This window comes from Eumetopias jubatus, unplaced genomic scaffold (assembly GCF_037043125.1).
Source record: "Eumetopias jubatus isolate StellerSeaLion01/CBP00866 unplaced genomic scaffold, mEumJub1_p1.0 scaffold_3, whole genome shotgun sequence".
Lineage (NCBI taxonomy): Eukaryota > Metazoa > Chordata > Mammalia > Carnivora > Otariidae > Eumetopias > Eumetopias jubatus.
The window spans coordinates 190,696,953-190,713,400 of NW_028274809.1; the positions used below are offsets into that span (position 1 = coordinate 190,696,953).

Genomic DNA, 16,448 nt, shown 5'->3' on the forward strand with positions numbered 1-16,448 from the left:
AATATTTGTAGCAACGTTATTTGTAAAAATAAATGGCTGCAAATGGCTTGAATGTCCAGTGAGGAAGGCAGGTTAATTCTGATATATTTGTATGGTGTAGTTATGTGCAGCCGAGAAAATGAATAAATCTGGTTTCGATCCATCACCTTTGAAGATTCTCAAGAATGCAGTCATGAAAGCAAGGCATCAGTGAATATACACACTAGGATTTCACTTCTCTAAATGTCACAAACAGGTAAAGCTGAGCAATATGTTGTTTGGGGGGTACTCCTGTACGTAAGTGTTAAACATATAAAGAAATCATAGCCCCAGATAGCCCAAATTTCATGAGAGTGGTCAACTCTGGGAAATAGGAAGAGGGATAATTTTGGGAAGAAACACAGAAAGATACCATGAATGACCTATTTTAAAAAGTTGGGGGGAGCCTGGGAGGCTCAGTCAGTTTAGTGTCTGACTTTTGATTTCTGCTCAGGTCATGATCTGAGGGTCGTGAGAGTGAGCCCCACAGTGGGCTCTGCACTAAGCGGGGAGTCTGCTTGAGATTCCCTCTCTCCCTTTCCTTCTTCTTTTTCCCTCCAAGCTCTCCCTCTCTAAAATAAGTAACTCTTTTAAAAAAAAGTTGGATAGGGCGCCTGGGTGGCTCAGTTGGTTAAGCGACTGCCTTCGGCTCAGGTCATGATCCTGGAGTCCCGGGATCGAGTCCCGCATCGGGCTCCCTGCTCGGCGGGGAGTCTGCTCCCTCTGACCCTCCCCCCTCTCATGCTTTCTCTCTCATTCTCTCTCTCTCTCTCTCAAATAAACAAATAAAATCTTAAAAAAAAGTTGGATACACTGGAAATTATTTCATTACTTCTCTTTCAATGGCTCATGCACATATATATATATACTCTTTGAATTTATATTTTATAATAAGACTTAAAGAATATATTAGCCTCTCATCAAGTTGCTTTCTTTTTTTATAGCTCGAGTTACATTTAAGTTTTCCTAACTCCCCCGTGACTTTAGTTCATATTTGTCTGTGGGGCTGCAGTGATTGGACAGGACCAGTGAGACGTTAATGAGTCGCTCAATTAAAACAAAACACATATAACATGTAATTCCTCCCACAAGATGCCCTAAAATAAACCTGAAAGGCGTTAAGTGAGCCTTTTCAAATCCCCAGCAATTTATTCCTCATTTGATAAGTAATTTTTGGTTTGAATGTCTGTTATCTTTTTAAAAGGAACTGGGAAAACTGGAAGCAGAGTAAGAAACGTTTAGGGTGGGATATGCTCATGCCTTCTCCCTCCAGCAGGCTGGAAGCGCCCTGGAGACCACCCCTGTGTACCACTCCCCGATGAATCTTATTTCAGTGAACTTTACTGTTTCAGACAAACCTGGTGAAGCTTCTTCTGATGCATCAGGCAAATCCAAACCTTCTGAACTGCAATGAAGAGAAGCCCTCAGGTAGGTTATGAGCATCCTGGGACCATGGAGCGGTTACTGACTCCTTCCTGTCCTACCGGAACTTGTTCATCCATCATTAACGTGGCTGCCGAGCGAGTCAGCCTCCCCTGAGAATCTCTGTGCAGATGCTCCATTTGGGCACTGTTCCCAAACCCCCATGCCCACCTCCTGCACGAGAGGGCATTACAGGATGGTTCTGATCATTGGGGGCCCTTGTACTTCCCTGAAATTTGCTTTTGAGGTTTTCAACTTCCTGCACGGTGATTCCTTCAATGTCACTTACTTTCAAATATACTTTTGCTGTCATTTAATGGGTTTCTTATCGTTTCAAGTACATACTTGTTCATCAGGGTAATTTTAAATAATAATCTTTTTTTTTCAGCACAGATAGTATACTGCAAGGAATCGAGACTGACATCCTCAAGCTAATTTAAAGTTTTCAGAATCTTAATTTAATGTTACTATTTCTGATAAGTATCTTTTGAACATTTCTAGAGTTCTTTTTACCACTGTTCTTCAATAATATTCATCTACTAATTTAAGAACATGGATGTTGCATTCATTTTCTAGCTTTTATAATTTGACAACAAATTTACTCAGAAGTTTTTTGTTTATTAAAAATGAAAATTCTAAGTAACAGAGAAAAGTGTAGCATAGGTAAAAAAATAATATGAAAAGCTTGAAGGTCATAATTGAGCTAAAATAACTTAATTCTACTTACTCTTGTTACCATACCTCTAATAACCTAAAAGCACATTATGCCTGAGATTTCTCATTGGATGTACTTACAGGAATATGATTACATGATAAACCTCCAGCTTAAGACAGGATGAGAGATTTGCTCTATTATTTTATTGGAGTTAAATATTGTTTAATGTTTATTCATCTTACCTGCTAAAATAAACTGAAGATTTAACAAATGAAGCTCTAAGATAGTGTTATAGTTTCAAACTTTGGAATCAGGCAAATGTTCATGATAGTGTAGTAACCTTAGTATTAATGACAAAAGCATGTCTAGTGACAAATATTAAAAGAGCAAATAGAAATTTGTGGGCTTTTTCTATTTGTTTAATGTATTTATTGTGAAATATGTCACATCCTCTGTTTGCTGTAGTTCTAACAGATCACATTTGTCAAGTTCATATCCCTGGCTTCTTTCCCAGAGAAGAGAATATACAATTGATCCTTGACCACATGGACTCCCATGTGTCACACTTATACCTTTTAGGTCTAGTGTGTTAGACCTAAATGTGCCAAAATGGACACCCGAGGCAACCCACAGTCTTAGAGCCCAGGACGGGACTAAATGTCTGGTCTAGTCTCAGCCCTGTCCACCTCAGGATGGGATAGCTGTCTTAGACACTTTGCCTGTGTTGGCCATGCCTAGTCCACCATCAGTGTAACCCATTTTCCATGCCTTGTTGGTCAAGAGAGACACAGTGATGGGCTGATAGAAGACTCTCAATGGTCACTTGTTGATTGAAGGAAAATAGTTCTTTCACACACAAGGGAACAAAGAGCTATAATGCGGTGAGAGTTTCAAGTAAATGCAGGAGGTACCAACATCTAATCCAGCAGCAAGAAAAATGAACCGGAAAACATAATAGCACAGAGAACAGGAAAGTAGACCAAGCAAATGAAAATCGTCATCAGTATTCTATTCTATTCTTGCTATTTTGTGTTCCTTGAATTTGGAGTGGATACAGAAAAAATTATCTGGGGGACAAAAGCAGTTTGGGGTGTAGTTGTTAGGTGGGACAGAAATATCACCCAAGGTGAGGAGGCCAAGCTGCCTCCTCCTCGTTACTGGATATGATTTAACCTAGAGCAAATGGTGATAAAATCTTGGCATAAACATCTTCTTATGGTGGCTGAATTAACTCATCCAGCCCATCAAGCCTCATAACTCGAATTTGTAGACACAGGTGGTCATGCACTTTAGTCAGGAGGATTGAAAAGGAGCAGTTTTGTCCATTAGGTTCCTAATTGTTATTATTGTGAATTTTTCTTCAAGATCTTTTGACTTCCAGTTTCGATTGTTAGTAAGGGGCGCCTGGGTGGCTCAGTTGGTTAAACGACTGCCTTCGGCTCAGGTCATGATCCTGGAGACCCGGGATCGAGTCCTGCATCGGGCTCCCTGCTCGGCAGGGAGTCTGCTTCTCCCTCTGACCCTCTTCCCTCTCGTGCTCTCTATCTCTCATTCTCTCTCTCTCAAATAAATAAATAAAATCTTTAAAAAAAAAAAGTAAGTGTTAATTTGATTCATGCCCATCTATCTATATTGCTGCCCCAGTGTATTCAGATGTTACTGTTAACACATATTGTATAAGGGAATATAATTGTAGTTCAGATTGGAAAAACAGATCACAGAGGTTAGACTCACTGTTTTCATAGTGCAACTATGTATTTATTTGTACATCTACAAATGGATGCTTCTAGAATGCCTACTACAAGTTTTATCATAACCCGGTCTTTGGGAATGTGTAACTATTTTCACCAACTTGATTCTTATTCATCAAGATGCAGGAAGAGTTGCACTGAGAATAAAATGACATCAGGTTCTTTCAAGCTTAGCTTCTCCGTGATTTTATGTTTTATACATCACCACTCGGTGAATATTATTTTTATATTTTTTCATTTCATTTGTAATTAAATATGCCACTGATACAAAACACAATCGTCTTTTAAAATGGCAGTCCTGCAATTTTATTCCTACCATAAACTTTTAGTGTTTTTCATTTTGCTCTAGGTGTTGATCAGTTTTCATGTTTTAAGCACACCAGAATCATTGAAAGGGAACAGTTTTCTGTGATCTCAGCATCCGCTTTTTCTGATGTTCCTGTTGTTTCTTGTAGATATCGCTGCGTCTGAGTTTATTGAGGAAATGCTGTTGAAAGCCGAAGTTGCCTGGGAAGAAAGGGTAAAAGAGCATTTATCTGTTCCTGCCTTGGCCTCCGAGGAGCCCTATGAAGAGATCCTCCATGACCTCCCAGCTCTCTCCAGCAAGCTGTAAGTGCCTTCACTGTAAAGTGCTAACATCGTAGATCTTGCTCATGGAAGAGTTGATTATTTTCTCTGCCATCCCTGCTGACCATTTTATAGTCAGTATTAAGATGGACTCATAACTAAATTGAAGCTGAATGTTAACATCTTTACCAAAAAATACTTGTTGACAATGATGAGTTTAGCCTAATTTTCTGAGAAATCCTCTGAATTCTTTTAAACACTATTATTTTATTTAGTTATTAGATCAGGCTCGTCACCATGAGACCAAAGATGATATTTTAAACATACTCCACGTTTTTAGCTAAACTGATTTGTAAGATTCCCAGTGACTATGGTAATGGCTAAATTCCTCAAGTAGGAAATACAAATACTCACTTTTTTCTCTCTAAAGTACAAAACTTAATGATTTCCGATTGTCTAAAATATCTCCTAAATACTGATACATATACTACAACAAAGATGAACCTCAAAAACGTTATGCTGAGCGAGTGAAGCCAGACACCAAAGGCCACATATCGTATGATCCCATTTGCATGAGATGTGGAGAATGGGCAAGTCCATAGAAACAGAAAGGATATTAGTGGTTGCCAGGAGTGGGGACAGGGGGCAATGGGGAATGACTCTTACTGGATATGAGGTTTCTTTTGGGGATGATGGAAATGTTCTAGAAGTAAATGTGATGCTTACACAAATTTGTGAATATGCTAAAAAAAAAAACACTGGATTGTAAAGTTTAAAAGTGTGAATTTTGTGCTAGGTGGATCCTATCTCAACAAAAGAAGGAAATACACAAGGAAAAATATTTCAGGTTGAAACAACATTTTTTAACACGCCGTTCTTTTTTTAAAAATTTATTTATTTATTTTAGAGAGAGCAGAAGCAGAGGGGAGAGGGAGAGGGAGAGACTCTCAAGCAGACTCCACGATGAACTGGGAACCTAAATCATGACCTCAGCCGAAACCAAGAGTCGGACGTTCAACCGACTGAGCCAGCCAGGTGCCCCTAACACGTTGTTCTTTTGATAGAGAACACATATGAAATGAATCAGAGCATTGGCAGGATTAACAGAAAACATACACGTGTTTCTTTCACAGATCTCTTGTGCATCATTTACAAAGCAGCATTTCTTCACACACCAGTTGCTGGAGTCAGTGGTTTAGCCCCGGTGTGCAGGAAGGTTTGGTCTTCTGTCTCTCTCCTCACCTCAGCATCGCTGAGTTTTCCCCAAACCATTTCTATCCTTTCCCTCCATTAAAATAAACAAATGCTATTGTTCTGTGAAAATCCAAGTTGCCCTGGTTTAAACCAAGCGCCTTCTTGAATGGTTTGATAACCTGAATTTTTAAATGTGAAGCCTGCCCTTCAGCTCTTTCTAGAAGTTCCTCAGCTTTAGGAAGGTGAAGAAGGAATTAGAACAAAATAAAACTCCTGGAAGAAGGGGAAAGAGCAAGTAGGCCTTGTCACGTTGGCCAGTTTTCCTTGGCTCCAGGTAGGAGCAAGCACTCCCATGAACCTCGTGGCTTCTTTGATCTCATTACTTTGCCCAAGAAAGGATAGTAGTGTGTATTCATCGGTATGAGAAGCATACGATTTGAAAGAACTGATTCAGACTTCTCTTCTTCTCCATGTAATCTGTGTTTATCTTCAGAAAATCTCTTTTCCCACCTTTTATCAGCAGCCCTCTTTCTGAGGACTTAACCCACATTACCTCATCTGAATTATTATCGCCTATCTTTCAATTTTCAATCCAACTTCCTATTCCTTGGAATAGTTGACGCACTCCTTTTACATTTTCCTAGGATATATTTTGCTAAATTTTTAACAAATAGTTGAGTGGTTTCTGATATCTCAGCATACAAGTCAAATTCTCTTTCCAGTATCCACTCCTGTTGTCTTGAGAGGCTCTGTGTGCTGAATCAATCATGAGTTAGGATAAGAACGTCACTCCCGCTATACTCCACTGTTAACAGCCACCCTGTCTTTGGTTAAACATTTAATCACGAGGAAAATCCTGTATTACTGAATTATTTCATATTCCATGTTTCTAAGATAATCTTCTATTAAGTGAACAATTTTAAGGGGTCTGTTTGTTGCCTCACTTTCAAGTTCATGAGCAGGTTAGACTTAACTCCAGAGCCCTCCCAGCGACAGTCTTTCCTGTCTGTAAAGCTTTCAGGCTTCCTCTGTCTGCTTTAAATTTGCAACAACTGTTGTCGTACTTGACTGCCATTCCCCCTTCTGTTCTTTCTTGCCTTCTGGTCTCCTCCCCGTGCTGTCTCTCGTGTCCTGACTTGGATCTCAGTGTCGTGCATGCCGTCATTGCCACAAACAAGACGGCTGTGGTGGCATGCGCCCTGTGGTGTTGGAACATGGAAATGCCCTCCCAGGGTCTGTCATCCCTGGAACGTTTGATGTGTGCCAGTGTTTGCTGCGAGTACTCTATTTCATGGGGTCCTGGAGTTGGAATCCACAGCGATTCCGCCTAGTACCTGGCGGGGTGGAGTCATTTGCTGAACAGTTGTGGGTGTTGAGCGATTCACGCCAACAGTTGATGGTTCCCATGTGGCGACCAGACTTCAAGATTTGTGCAGAGTGTTTGTGTGGGTCATTGCCTTTAATCCGCAGAACAACACAAGTATGCTCTTTCTTTCATTTTTTGTTGTTGTTAATTTTTTAACTTGAATATTGTTGACGCACAATGTTACATTAGTTCCAGGCGTACAACATAGTGATTGAACATCACTATATGCCGTGCTCACTACAAGTGTAGTCACTGTGCATCACCAGACAACGCCATTACAGCATCATCCACTATATTCCCTTTGCTGTATCGTATCCCTGTGACGTTTCTCTTTATTTATAATTTTTTTCAGTTTCAGTATATTGACACACACAACACAAAGATTTCTTTTTAAAATTTTTTATTTAAATCCCATTTCGTTAACATACAGTGTATTATTAGTTTCACCGGTAACACAAACACTTTCTGTTCTATCCCCATGTTATCCATCCCTGTCTGAGACTCGGAACTCAAGTAACTTGACTCATGTCACACACATGTACCCACTCTCCCATTGTTTCAACAAGGAGGTCATTTTTATTTCAAATTGAAAACTTCTAATTTGGCCTGAAAGAGGAGATTGTAGATCTGAGTTTCCCTGTTATGGTCAGTCAACTTTAGGTGTGGAGTATTGTCAAGTTAGCATAAGTGTTTCTTCGTATGACAACTTAAGGAGATAGTCTGTAATTAGGAAGACATTTCCCATCTGCAGAAATGAGAAGCATGAAGGCTCCTCGAAATACAGTTGACCGCTGATCTGCTTTTAAGCTGAAGCTCAAGTCAAATGAAACAACATGGGGCCATATTTCCCATCTGGGGCCATGTTATTTATCAAACCCTTGGTCTGTCTTGCTCTGAGTGTCTACACGCACTCCCCGAGGCGACCTGTGAGGCCGTGTGCTGTGGTCCTTATGGACGGCGACCCAGAGCCACCCATCCTGGTTCAGATGCTAGCTTGCACCTGCTGGCTCTCTGACTTCAGCAGTTCAGTCAGAGTCTTTGCCACATGTTGCCTCCAGTGTAAAATGTGGGTGCTGTATAGTAAAGAATTTGTCCGGGCCTTTCTCCTTGCTTCCTGGGAGGGAAGATGCTCAGCCCTTGGAATTCCCAGGCCATAGGACTGGCTCTGTTGTCCGGGATTCCTGGGATCACACTTGAATTTATGCTCACAAGGTGCCTCATGGTGGGGGCTGGTCATACCAGAAAACCTAGTGCTGGGATGGAATGACTGAGCAGTGAGCCAGCCTGGCCTCTGGGAGGCCATCATGTCTACGGAACCAAACCTCAAGGAAGACTCTGCAAGCCCAGTGGAGCTTCCTGGTTGGTGAACACCTCTGTGTGCTTGGGGTGTGATGTGCCTTGATTCCCACACCTCACCCTGCGTGTCTGTGTGCATGGCTGATCCTGATTCGTACCTTCCCTAAGAAAGCTGTAATAGTAAGTATAGTGCATTCCTGAGCTCTGCGAGTTGTTCTAATGAATTATTAAATCTGAGGGAGTTGTGGGAGCCCCTGAGCTGGTAGCTCTTGGGTCAGAAATGTGGGTGAGCATGGAGACTCCCAAAGTTGTGGCTGTGTCTGCAGGGAGGACAGCCTTGCCCTTAATTTGTGGGGTCCATGCTATAGGTAGTCAGTGTCAGAATTGAGCTGCAGTCCATGGGTGGTGATGGTAGTGGTCAGAAATGTCTCCTGAGGTGGTTCTTGATGACTCCGTGACTTAATATTTTTGAAACACAGCAGTATCTGGCTCGTTGTGATACCACATAAGTGCTTGAGAAATGACAGAAAGAAAAGCAGATGTTCTTCATTCATCTGTGATTGTCAGCATCATCATCTAAAGAATAAAGGCCTTCTAGCTCTAAACTAAAACAATAAAATTAAGCTTTCAGTTTGGTGCTTTCAAACTGAGTATGACCATATAGAGAAAAACGTATTTTCTAAGGAGCTAGACGGAAAAATCCAATCTCAGAGAAGACCAGCTTTGGTGTGGGTGCATCCTTTTAGTAGGTTGCTTGGGGCTGGCTCTCTGGGGCTTCTGAGTCAGATAGCACCTGGGGTGGAGAGATGATGTGACTGGGAAAAGTCTGCAAAGAGTGGAAAGAGGCAGACCTGAGCGGGTCTGAGAACACAAGGACAAGGCGCTGGGGGTAGGTGGGTCCCAAGGTGCATAGGCCAAGCGGCCATTGATGAGGAGAAATACCCTGTGGGGATTTGTAAGAGGCAGAGTATGAGTTTTGCAATGTGTCCTTCTGGACCTCAGTAAAACCTGAGACTCATGATAGGCTTGGAGTAGATGTTATGGAAAGCCTCGAAGGGGCTACGTTTTATGAAACAAGCCCAACATGCATTTATTTAAAAGCAAGCCAACTGTCTGTGGCTACACAGGGATGTGTCCTATGGCCTTTGTCGCTCAATAAATACAAATACGATTCGCATATCCATGCAATTTCAGTAATCATTTCCCTTGATCTTCACTCAAACTCCATGACTGAGGGTGGGTGGACGTAATCATCTCCATTTTATTTAGGGAGAAACAGAAACCCGTATGCAAGGGGATAGCGAGTGAGTAACGGCTGCAATTAGAACCACAGTCTTCAGATTCTTTGTTCATGCTCTCCAACCTGAGGCAGGAACAGGCTCAGGAAGATTGTCTTGAGTATCTCCCCAGGCTCACGGTGTGCACAGTCCTGTTGTACAAATCTATAAAAAACAATGACGTTGCAAATGAGGGACATAGCCTTTGACCCAGGCCTCACCACCACACCTGGGGGCCTTCTTTACAGAAATTGTCTCCTAGTAATTTAGACCAGGACTCTTGGATAAGCAATCCTGAAAAGTGCATTTTTACTCCTAGAGCCTGAGCACAGTTGTGCTGCAACCATTAATTTCCAGGCTCCTGATGGTTGAACACTACCTCTCTGGTTATTCCTGCGAGGCATTGTTCTTGTACCTTTACTCCTGACCTGAATGACTTGACCATTTTCAGAATCAACGCAGCTCCTGGGACCATTTTGCAGTAAAATAGTATCACCTGAGATAAAGTTGGACCAGATTCCCGGCCCTGGATTCTTCAGAGACTTTGGAAAAAGCTCTGTGTTACAAAAGTGTCGGTAAAGCAAGTCCATCTCTTCAGTGTGAATTTAGACATGGATTCTGTGGTCCAGAGGGGGACAGAGAGAAATGTCACACAATACAGGGACATCATGAAACCTTGAGAATTATTTAATATGGTTTCCAACTTTAAACCATTTACACTATCCCTCAAGCGTGGTTGAATAACTAGTTGGTTTTCCAAAGTTGGTCGAGAACTAGACTCAGCTTAAGGGGAAGGTAGAGGGAGGGGGCAGACATTTCCATGTCTATTCATTTCCTTTTCCTACAGTTGAAAGTGCTCCAGAGATGGAAACTCACTACCTTTCAAAGCAGCTTATTCCACCCACCACCAAACACACACATCATTTTCTTCACTTTTTATCTTCTGTGCTGACCTGCGCACATACACTGCACACACTGTGTGTGTTCTGGAGCTTGCTCGAGTAACTTACGTAAGTTTTACCAAATTCTATCAAATTTACTTACTAAAAATGTCTGAAAATGCTGATTATTAAGTATTTCCTTGACTCGAATGATGATAATATCATTTCATATAAATATCATTCATTAAATACCTATTCAGAAAAATAAATATATGCTGGACAGTCACTTCTCACAGTATAACACAGCATATGCAGAAACTCATGTATTCACAGAGCTGCTGCATTCAACTTGTTTTAAATTAGATTTTTAAAAATTTCTTCACAGATACCTGTTGAGAACTACTAAATGAATATAAAATGTCTTAAAAACAGTGTCATTTCCAATTCAACCGCAAGAGACGCATTGATTTTTTTTTTTTTTTTTTAAATAGGTGCCACACCTAGCATGGGTCCCAACATGGGGCTTGAACTCAGGACTGTGAGATCAATACTTGAGCTGAAATCAAGTCAGAGGCTTAACCGACTGAGCCACCCAAGCCCCTGACATTTTTGCTTTTTTAACACAAGTAATATTTTACCAACATGTTTTTTCTTAAATGTATTTTTTATCACAAAAACTAAAGTCATTTTTTGGGGGACACAGATATAAATTAACTCAAAGCTCTCCAAGAACTGTTTCATTCAGAATTAAGCTTTGCATCATTATTTTGTAGATGGAGAAAAACCCAAATTCCTTATAGTAAATAATTTATGTAGCTGTGTTCTTAGGATTAAAATTGAGAACTATCTATTTAGTACATTACCTCACCATCAAAATAACCTAGTTACATATGCCATTTCTTCACATTTGTTTTTTTTAATTTTTTTAAAAATTTTATTTTATTATGTTATGTTAATCATCATACAGTGCATCATTAGTTTTTGTTGTAGTGTTCCACGAGTCATTGTTTGCGTGTAACACCCAGTGCTCCATGCAGTATGTGCCCTCTTTAATACCCATCACCGGGCTAACCCATCCCCCCACCCCCCGCCCCTCTAGAACCTCAGTTTGTTTCTCAGAGTCCTTAGTTTGGACTCTGTCATGGTTTGTCTCCCGCTCCAATCGGAGACTGGGGAGGAGACTGTCCAAAGTTCCCCCCCCCTTCATTTTTCCCTTCCTAGTATCTCCTTCTTCTTCTTTTTTTTAACATATAATGTATTATTTGTTTCAGAGATACAGGTCTGTGATTCAACAGTCTTACACAATTCACAGCGCTCACCATAGCACATACCCTCCCCAGTGTCTGTCACCCAGCCACCCCATCCCTCCCACCCCCCACCACTCCAGCCACCCTCGGTTTGTTTCCTGAGATTAAGAATTCCTCATATCAGTGAGGTCATATGATACATGTCTTTCTTCACATTTGTTTTTGTTTGATTTTTTTCTTTGTTGGCCTAATAAATCCCAATATAGTCAATTTTGCTTGTTTTCTATAGTTTTCTAAAATTGATATAGTCATAATGGACAATAATTGTCGCCTTTGTTAGTTTTATTTTATTACCTTCCTGTTTCCATTTTCAGAAATAAAATCTCAGTTCCTACAGGCACATTTGCTCTGCATGAAATGCCTTTTATGTTTATAGAAATCAGTAAGTCTTGAATAAATCCAGTAGAGTTCAGAAATTGATTGTCTACTGGTATAGTCTTGTGTAGTTTTGTCCACAGTCAAGTTAAGGCAATCTATCCCCAGTTTAATCTCAATTGTCCTTGGTTGGTTGTCTCCTCGTTTTCTTTATGTTTGTGGAATCTGCCTTACCAAACCCTTCTTTTAGAAAATATACTCTTTTCAATCCTATTTTTTTCTGTTTCTCAGTGATAAATTTCTTTCCTGATACTTTTTTTATGTAATCAAAATAAAATTTTCTCATGGAGGAAAATTTGGAAAATGCAGGAAAACATATAGAAGCATGAAAAAACTCACTCAGTAACATCAAAGAAAAATTATACCAGAGAAGTTAAAGATGAAAGGAAGACTTTATTCAAGACTATTGCAATACGGGAAGAGAGAGAGAGTGCACTTGGCTCAGAGAGCTTTTAAATGCTGGGATGAGCTTGTGGTAAAGCCTGGGGTTGTTAGCAGGAAGGCTGGTCCTTGTGAGAAGGCCATCCAGAGTTTGCTAGTTGGTGCTTAAGGAAGTGAGGCCCCTTCCCTCCCACAGAGACCAGGAGACTGGGGCTCCCTCTATCAATCCTGATGGTTACATTCCAACAGAATGGCTTCCAGGTCCTTGAGAAAGACATTGTGGGATTGTAGAATATTCACATCTCAGAAGGACAAAGGAAAAATTTACAATGGAAAGTTCTTTTAAAGTAAGCACTCTAAGAAAAGAGACGGCCACAGTCTCAAGTTGGGGAGGAGACTGTCCAAAGTTTAGCTAAGATGAGGGGACTGTGAAGTCCATTTCCTTCAGTAGTCTATGTTTTTGATGAAACTACTATTAATTTGGTCTATTTCTTCTTATCCTTTATGTGTTTCTTTTTCTTTATTGAGTTCTTGTTCTCTCTATATAACTGCATCTTATTTTTTTAAATTAATCTCATAGCAAATATTTTGTCATAGTTGATAAACATTTAATGAGTGTTGAAATAAATAGCCATGGTTACTTAAAAATTATTGCTTTTTTTTTTCTAGAAAAATAGCATTTTAGTACATGTTCATGGTGTACCAATGGATAATCGGTGAAAATTTAAGTATGTAGAAGTTATCTTGTATGAACACTGTTGTTAATCACAACGATTATGGATAAAATGTATTTCATTTTACAAGTGGGAAAGAAACCTAAAGCACACTTTTCCATAAACCTTTAAAACATTATCACATGCCATCAGCCAAGGTATGTGTTTTGTATTTTCTTACAGAAAATATGTGTATGACAAACATGTTGCCATTCGATTCAATTGTATTATTTAGAATCATTTTTTCTTATATGAATGAGAGTATTTTTAACTAGTTACTTAGAATTATTGTTAGTAATACATCTATGGTATCATATATGATATTATTGAGTGTGTAAGTGATTTTTAAAAGATGTAGGTGAGATGATGTGTAAAGAGGGATTATGTAGTAGCATCATAGATCTGTAGGGCTTGGCATACACTTAGATGTATGTCATCATCTAACCCCCGCATTTGCAAAGGCAAAATGTGGGCCAGAGATTTTGAAGGCTTGCAGGGTCAGGTAGTTGCCAACTTGAGGTAAAAACTAACTTAGGGACTCCTGAGTGGCTCAGTCGGGTAAGTGTCTGACTCCTGATTTTGGCTCCTGTAGTGATGTCAGGGTCGTGAGATAGAGCCCCATGTTGGGCTCTGTGCTGGGCACGGAGCCTGCTTAAGATTCTCTCTCCTTCTCCTTCTGCCCCTCCCTGCCCTCTGTCTCTCCCTCTCTTAAAAACCAACAAACCAACAAACAAACAAAACCTGACTTAGGATGAGGTCACTGTATTCCTGGACCAATCTTCTTTCCAAGTGTACTTCTCAGTTGGAAATAGACTAGATCCTGCTATTAATGCTGTGATTAGACTTGAGATAGGAGAGTATTTTAGCTATTTTAGTAAACTCACTGTTTCTTTATAGAAATCCTTTATAATTGGTGATTTTATGTAGTTTCTACCTGACTAGTCCAGCCACTGCTTTCTTCATTGCTTTAGACTCAAAACACCTGGTACAGTCTATGCAAAGCCTCCCTTTAGTTTCTCTTTGAAGACTTTCTAACAAAGCAGAAAAAAAGAGGTGATTGACATTCAAGGGTGGATAAGTAAGGAAATATTTTGGTAGGCATGAGGGTGGATTTTGGATGTGGGCAGTGTGACTGGTGGTTAAGAACACGAGCTCTGTATCTCAAGTTCCACCTCCGCTCCTGCCTCACTGTGTGTCCACAGCCCGTTCTCTCTCTCCCGGTGTACTCACCTATAAATATGCAGAAAAGTAGATATTGCTTATAATGCTGTTAATATGAGGTAATATGTGTAGAGTTAATATGTATAAAGTACTTAGAATGGAGATTATCGTACATTCAATTCCATCTAATTATTAGAATGTTTTATAGGTGGTCCACTCACATTATAGAAAATATAGGGCAACTGCAATGGTCTTCACATATTTTAAGGGTTCTCATGTCGGAGAAACAGAGGCTACACCTTGGGAGCTCCAGGAATGGTGAATACAAGTTAGGACAGCAAGCATTGTTTCACAGTTGCTCAGGGAGGAAATAAGTTATGAATACCTTATCACTTGATGGTATTCCAGCAGATCTGGATATGAAATTTTTATAAGCATTAAAAACATTCTCATTTTATAGTGAATTTTTAAAATTAATAACCACACGGTTGAGAGAGATAGTCTGCCCTGGGCCTTGAGCACCCTCTCCAGTGTTGCTCAGTGTGTCAGAATGCAAAGCATATGTGCTCAGTCATACAGGCCATTAGGTAGCTCAAGGAGACCACAGAGCAAACGCCCGGCAGGGGCCGGGGCGGGGGGCCACTGGCTTCTCTGCTGCTTGGTGCTGTGTTTGCTGATTGCTCAAAAAAATACTTGACTCCTGACCAGGTTTCTTACCTCCAACACAACACCCTGCACGTGTAGGTGTGCATGTAGTTTCCCCTGTGTTGGCCCCTCCTACCCACCATGGGACATGGTCAAACGTGAACCTCTGGATACTGTGTGTGCCGTGAGTCATGAAGTCTTCTGTCTCAGATCCAGGAATCTCTTGTCTTCCGCGCCTATCCATGAAGTAGTAACTAGCTAACCCGTTAGTTTGTAAATAGAGGAAAATCCTTGAAGCTTCAACAGTGCTGGACCCACACAAATCACGACTTTCATTGCCTGCTTAATACTGTAGTCACTGTGCTAAGCCCTTTGTGTGCATGATGCTAGAAATCCCTCAGTAGAGGCCTTTCTTGCAGATTGGTTTTAGAGAATGCTTCTATCACTTGCCCCGGGGTGCCAAAGCCGGCCTCAAAGCGCAGTTTTCTGACTCAGACACATAAGCTCCTGGCCCCCTGCTGTCTCTCGTCAGTATACCTTTTCACCTACTTCAAAATCTCTTCATTGAGGGGGCACCTGGGGAGCTCTGTCGGTTCAGTGTCTGCCTTCGGCTCAGGTCGTGATCCCGGGGTCCTGGGATTGAGCCCCACATCGGGCTCCCTGCTTAGCGGGGAGCCTGCTTCTCCCTCTACCTCTGCTGCTACCCCTGCTTGTGCTCTCTCTCTCTCTCTCTCTGTCTCTCAAATAAATAAATAAAATCTTTAAAAAAAAAATCTCCTCATTGAATAAAACATTATCGTCCAGAGCTCAAGGAGAGTAAAATTGACCTCACATTTCTGTAAATATGTTCTTCAGCTCTTCCTCGGGCCTTTCCCTCAACCCTGGCCCTCATGTAGCCCATTTACTGGTCTTATTTTATCCACATTTTTCTAGACTCTGTGGTAAAGCGGGAAGATAAGGTCCAGAGATGGTCTGCGAACAGTGAGACCTTGTGGTCACATGACTCTCTTCCTGCCCTATGAATGTTAGTCTACCAAATCATTTGCATTTCTATATACAGCAACAGGAGGTTGAAATAAAAAATTCATTTGTAATGACATAAAAAGATCGAAATAAATCTAACATTATTTGCAAGACTTTAATGCCAGAAGTTACAAAATACTGAGAGAAATTAATGATCAAAATAAATGGAGATATATACTGTGCTTATGGATGACAGAATTCAACATTGTTAATATGTAAATTCTCTCCAAGTTGATTGATCAGTTGAGCAGAATGCTAATCAAAGTCCCAGTAGCGGGGCGCCTGGGTGGCTCCGTCATTAAGCATCTGCCTTCGGCTCAGGTCATGATCCCGGGTGCTGGGATCAAGCCCCGCATCGGGCTCCCTGCTCGATGGGAAGACTGCTTCTCCCTTTCTCACTCCCCCCTGCTTGTGTT

The 16,448-nt window shown here is 40.8% G+C and overlaps 1 protein-coding gene across 1 annotated transcript in view; it reads left to right on the top strand.

Moving 5' to 3' along the window:
• MYO16 (myosin XVI) overlaps positions 1–16,448 on the top strand; it is a 441,479-nt gene that overhangs the window by 110,611 nt on the left and 314,420 nt on the right. The window contains exons 7-8 of the mRNA XM_028087376.2: positions 1,371–1,446; positions 4,302–4,455. Of these exons, the coding sequence (XP_027943177.2) occupies positions 1,371–1,446; positions 4,302–4,455 (230 nt within the window). The remainder of the gene's footprint in view (positions 1–1,370; positions 1,447–4,301; positions 4,456–16,448) is intronic.